The 5,902-nt window shown below is 38.3% G+C and overlaps 1 protein-coding gene across 1 annotated transcript in view; it reads left to right on the top strand.

The window, feature by feature from the left end:
• The first annotated feature begins 3,233 nt into the window (after positions 1-3,233).
• mrpl51 (mitochondrial ribosomal protein L51) overlaps positions 3,234-5,902 on the top strand; it is a 3,337-nt gene continuing 668 nt past the window's right edge. The window contains exons 1-3 of the mRNA XM_005731909.2: positions 3,234-3,435; positions 3,624-3,726; positions 5,684-5,791. Coding sequence (XP_005731966.1) covers positions 3,636-3,726; positions 5,684-5,791 — 199 coding nt within the window. The 5' untranslated portion in view covers positions 3,234-3,435; positions 3,624-3,635. The remainder of the gene's footprint in view (positions 3,436-3,623; positions 3,727-5,683; positions 5,792-5,902) is intronic.

Raw genomic sequence — 5,902 nt, 5'->3', positions numbered from 1 at the left:
TAGATAGATAGATAGATAGATAGATAGATAGATAGATAGATAGATAGATAGATAGATAGATAGATAGATAGATAGATAGATAGATAGATAGATGCGTGCATGCATAGAAAGAAAGAGAAACTAAGACAGTTACACAGATATACCTGAGAACATGTGGGTGAAACCTCAGGGCTGTTTTTCTTCATCTTGGTAAGACATTTTCCTTGGTGAGAGCCATGTGACTTTTGTGTGACTGATATTGTAATCCTTTCATCTCATCCACACTGAACTTCCTTTGTCGGCCTTCAAATTGAAATCACTGTTTTGTTTATTTGATCTTGAGGCTTTGGTTTGAAAAACACCCTGAGAGAGCAGGGGGCACCTCTCAGCGTGTTACTCAGTGCTGTGAGGTGGTCTTTCCCTCAGCTGTCGTTTATTCATCTCCACCGTATCTGAATATGTGATGATGTTACCCTGAAGGAAAACACCCCTCACATGGAAACTACTGCTCTTTGAGCTTGAAGGGATGCAGACGAATATGCTAATAAAGATTACTTTGGAAAATAGTCAAATCAGACTCCTTCTGTACAAGTACGGCAGATGAGTAGTTTGTTCCCGCGTCAAGATTTTACTGCATTATCTCTCCTCGTTGTCCATTTTCTAAACTCACAGCAGCATTTCACAACCTTTAGTAGAGAATGAATGTTTTCTGTTATTGTCGATAGTTCTGCGGTTTCATTTCAGTAACTGACTGAATTATAGCAGGGTCACATATTCTGTATTTGCTTATGCTGAAATATCTTTGCACTGGGTTTTACTGGCAGGAAGCAGAGTGCAGATAAAACATGCGGCTCTGCTGAGAAATTCTTTACATTTTCTTATGTCAGCATTTTATTTGCGCCGGCATTCAGAGCAACAGTGTAAGGGAACTTAACGCTGTACTGCGATGCAAAAACCGAGTGCGTGGCAAAATATTTTTCCAAAATTACACTTCGGGCTTGCTGAAAAATATCTGATTCGTGTTTTTTAAGCATTACCTCAACATATATACACAAACAAAGCTGCACTTTTTGACACTTTTTTAAAAATTGTTTTTGGGTTTTGTTTTGTTTTTTTGCACATTTAATCTAAATTGAAGTCAAAGTTAAATTAAGGTTGCATGTTTACAGTAAAGCAGTAAGCCTTCTCTGCACACAGTATTGCTCTGTGGTTATGCTAAATGTGAATGGAATCTAATGTTTGATGATGTTTTGTTTGGGCTAAATTTCCACATAGTGTCTGCCGCATTACCAATAATGAAATACAGACAAAGATCAACTGTGCTGGTCTTATTTCTTTGAAAAAGACAAATTATTCCATTCAGCTCTTTGCAACAGTAAGACTGAAAGTATCAGCATCTGTCACTGATGTCATCTGAGTGCGTATGCGTGTGTGAATGAGAGAGAGAAAAAGGCAAAATAGGCAAAAACAGCCTGAATGTTTGCAGCTGCAGGCTCAGCACCAAATCTCATCAATCAATTTGTGGTTTTTGCCAGTTTTTTAGGCACACCAACCAAATACCACAAATGCAGAATTCCTGCAGTATGTTTGTTAGTTTTTAACCAGACTGTAGATTGTGTTGCTGATGACATTTGTTGTGTTATATTGGGGTTTTTTTGTTTTCATTTACATAAATGAGAAAAACTAAATGATATTGAAATTTGCAATGGGCTACTCAGCCTGCATGGATTGTCTGATTTGCAATAGCACTTATGAGGTTTGCAATAAAATGTATTCTTTTTTCCCCCAGATTTTTTTCAGTGCAAGAATTCACCTGTCTTATTTTCTGCTTTTCAGTCCCTTTTTACCGTAAAGTCCAGTGTTGTACGAACTTATGGGAGGGCGGCTGAATGTGAACATCAGGACACATATATAATTATGTTGCGCATAGACTTCACATGCAGATGTTTCATAACAAAACAGCAACAGTTTCCCAGCACAGAAGCCCCTCGGGGCTGAAAGCTAAACACACTTCTCTACTCCTTGTGCACCCACGATTTCACACCAACCCACTGCACTCAGCTTGCAGATGACACCACAGGGTTGCACGTAATTGTTATGAGGCTGTTTACAGGCATGATTTGCAAAGCGACTGATGTTGTTCCATCAATAACCTGGCGTTTAACACCTCCAAAACAAAACAGATGATCATCAGCTTCAGCAGACAGAAAGAGAATCCTGCTCCATTGAACAAAGGTGGAGGCAATGTGGAAAATGTTCCAACTTTAAATTCCTCTGCACAAACAGGACTTTAAGAAACAAGCTGTCCAAACAGCTGCTGGTGTTATTCTACTCCACTATGGCATTTTGGTGTGAAATACAATCTTCACTGGAGATGACAAAAAGGCCGCTGACAGAAACAAAACATCAGAAAAGAAAACCACTGTCACTCAGCTAGAAGCACAGCTACAAGTCGTGCCACAAACAACAACAAGGACTCTTCTCATCCTGGCAACCACCTTTTCTTTCTGTTGCCACTTGGATGGTGCTAGAGATCAATAAAGGCCTGCATTAAACTGCACACTGCCGCCACGCACAGCATCCTTGTGCAATATCGCCAGGGACTTCACAGGGGATATTTGCGTGTGTGTTCATAAATTCATAAATGTGTATGGTGTGTGTGGATTTTAACTTATACCTGTCCTATTTTTCTAATTTCTATCCCGTTTATATATTTTTTAATTTTGTTAAAGCAAGGCTTTTTTAGAAGTTGCTTGAAGTTTTTCTGCTTAATGTGTCTCACTTGTGCACGGCTCTGGAAGACGCTCGCTTTCTGTAGAAACACAAATAAAGGCATTCAGTTTTATTCTGTTTTGTTCGAAAAGTAAATACAACAGATGTTAAACACATTTCACATAACTAAATCCTAGTGAGTGCCATTCTCTCCAACTTCTGATTTCTCCTCACCTGGCATTTAACTTTTAATTGAAAATTACTTTTAGATATATTAAAACATGTAATGCTCTGTAGACTCCTTTAAGAACAAGGCTTAGCCAGGCCTTCTATTGATGTTCTTTTGTTATTATTTGTATGACTGTTTTTTTAATTCTCTATCACTTTTAACAGTTTTAATGTTTATTGTGATTATTCCCAGTTTTCTGTATAAAGCGCTTTAAATAAACTTAACTTACCTATTTACTCGGGTATCGACAGGCCCATCTCCCCCTACTGGGTAGAATTCGTAGTAAAAAGTTGCAAAGACAATAATAAAACTCTTCCTTTGCGCTTCTCTACAGACAACACGGTACTGCCGCGTTGAATTATGGGACACAGAGTAAAGATGGAAGCCGCCACACAGAGCATGTCGAAGCGTCAATAACAAACATTTTAAAGCGTTGCATGTTCGTAAGTGATCCTTAGCTGCGATATAAACAAAGGACTCGAGTGGCATAAGATTCTGAACACGCGTGGAAACAGGTAATGGTCGAAACACTGACTTCGATGTAATGTGCTAGCTGAAGCTAAAGCTAAGGGTCACCGTAAAGATGGTTAAAGAAACTGATGCCGTGTTTAAAGAAGGAACAGTAAACTTTAAAAAATACTCTGAATTTTATGAGCGTTGACTTCAAGTTTCATCTAAATGATCTGTTAACAACTTCTGGCAGAAAACTGTGGACATGTCTCTGCTGGGAGGTCTGCTGAGAGCTGGGGCGTCCTACTGTCAGTCTGCTGGGACGCTGCTGCACACAGTCAGGACCATTTCTACAGGTGAGTTGTCTCACTGGTTCCAGTAGCAACTGGTAACCTGAACTCAGGAAGTACAGCAAGTCGTCTATTACTTCTGTCATATATAGGGCTTCCTGAACAAAATGACTAGATGTCCATCAGAAGTTAGTGGGGTTAATCTCTTCCTACGTGGTATTACTAGGGCTATTCATTAGAAAAACCTGGAACACATTTTAATGGTTGTTAAACTTAATCTTTTATTTTATGTGCGTATATATGGGATTCAAAACACATACAGGTGTGGGGGAAAGAGTTAAGATAGCTTGATAAATCAGAAAAAAGGGATTTTTGTCCAGTCAGTGCATAACCTCTCTAAATTTGATTTGAGTGGGAATTTCACTGTAATTTCACCCAAAAAAATGGGAGTAGGGGTTAAAAGGGGGAGGCATTTCTGTTGTTTGGGTTAAATTATGGTGACATGAATTGAACTTTTTTTGTATTTATTTATTTTTTTTAAGACATTTTAAGAGTTATAAGTTTGACAGATTTTTCTTTATATATTTTTCTCCAAATGCAGCGTAGTTTTAATGTAGGCTGGCCTCATTTAAGCACTGTTTTTGAGAGTAGTGCACAGACTGGATCTTATGTCACTCTTTACACTGTTAGTGTAAAATGTGCCACTGTAAGGTAAAAAGTATGCACAGTTAGCATAAAATTAAAAAAGACCAGAAATTGTCCAATAGTCCAAAACTGCATATCTATCTATATATAAAAAAACATTTTCTCCACACCGAGTGTTTGTTGTTCAGAAATATCATCAGTGTCATTTACAGAAGCCTGAGTTGTTTCTTTGAAGCTGAGGCGGCAAAACTGCAACCCCAAGCCACCCTGTCATCACTCCGTCACTGCCAGTTAGTTGTGTTTACAACCTCTAGTTAACGGCACTACCTCTCATGATCATCAACATCATCATCAGTTGTGAGAAAGAGGACATTGAAGCTATGATGCTGATGCTTGCTGTGAGGGATATTCATGAATCATTCCCTCCATTCTCACTTTTTAGTCGCTCTCAGCTCAGTAGAAATGGGCCTACACTGCCCGACAAACACATGGTGTGTTAGCATATTCCATTCAATATCATGATGAAATGTTCACCGGGAACAGTTGGACACTTGTAGGATATAATTAAGATAACTTAAAGATGAGCTAGTAAAAGGAATATCTGCTCTATCTGCCTGCTTCACTGAACATTCCACATTCCAACATGTTTTTATATGAGCATTTGTCGCATCTGATATTTTGTGTAGAAACATTTATGTGGACGACCTGCTTACTCTTTGCACTGCCTCATTTTATTTGTTCAAATAAAGTCACGCATGTTCGAATCATTTAAATGTCGTCCACAAGTCAGACCAGCACGATATGAACACGACCTTTTTAAAGCTCTAATCAATTACACATTACCAAATAAACAAGACAAAAAATTAGGTTCACATAGAAATTGAAGTCGTGAGCGACCTCTGCTGTCAAGAACAACAGTTATATTTTCCTCAACAAGAAACAGAACAAACTCAAACCACCCGGGACCTGCGGTGCATGAATCACACTTTTCCCATGAGTGTGTTTAAAAAGCTTCTCTGGTATCTATTGAGTCATTAGTAAACATCTGTTCCAATATGGCTACCTGGTAAAGTTATTCTTATAATTTTCTAGTAACCTGGATGTTAAATATTTTCAAATAATTTAATTGTCTGGGAGTAGAAGAAATGTTATGTGTTTATTTGTACTGTATGTATGGAGCCATATATATGCTGATTCATTGAGTCTGTGAACAACATAGTGCATAAAGTGTACATTAGCTTTTGTATTTGATACCTTTGATTTGAATCATTTAATGTGAATGAGCACATCGAGTAATCTGCAAATTGTTTAGAGAACAAAATCAACTATTTTCCCCAAATGTGAACAAGCACTTTGTGCTACTGTGTGCTGTTTTCAGGTACATGCTGTCAGATCAGGATGCACGCCATCCCTCAGCCGAAAAAGGTGGACAGATGGACTGAGAAGAGGAGCATGTATGGAGTTTATGATAACATAGGAATCTTGGGTGAGTATCCTCAGCATCCAAGAAAATTACGAGGATGTACTGTACAACTGTTGGATGGTTAGTTTGCTGTTTCTAAGTCATAATGAGTAACCTCACTTGTCTTAAGGGCTG

This window comes from Pundamilia nyererei, unplaced genomic scaffold (genome assembly GCF_000239375.1).
Source record: "Pundamilia nyererei isolate P.nyererei 1_Seehausen unplaced genomic scaffold, PunNye1.0 scaffold00045, whole genome shotgun sequence".
Lineage (NCBI taxonomy): Eukaryota > Metazoa > Chordata > Actinopteri > Cichliformes > Cichlidae > Pundamilia > Pundamilia nyererei.
Note: the sequence above shows the minus strand (reverse complement) of the source record. Positions and strands in the feature narration are given on the sequence as shown.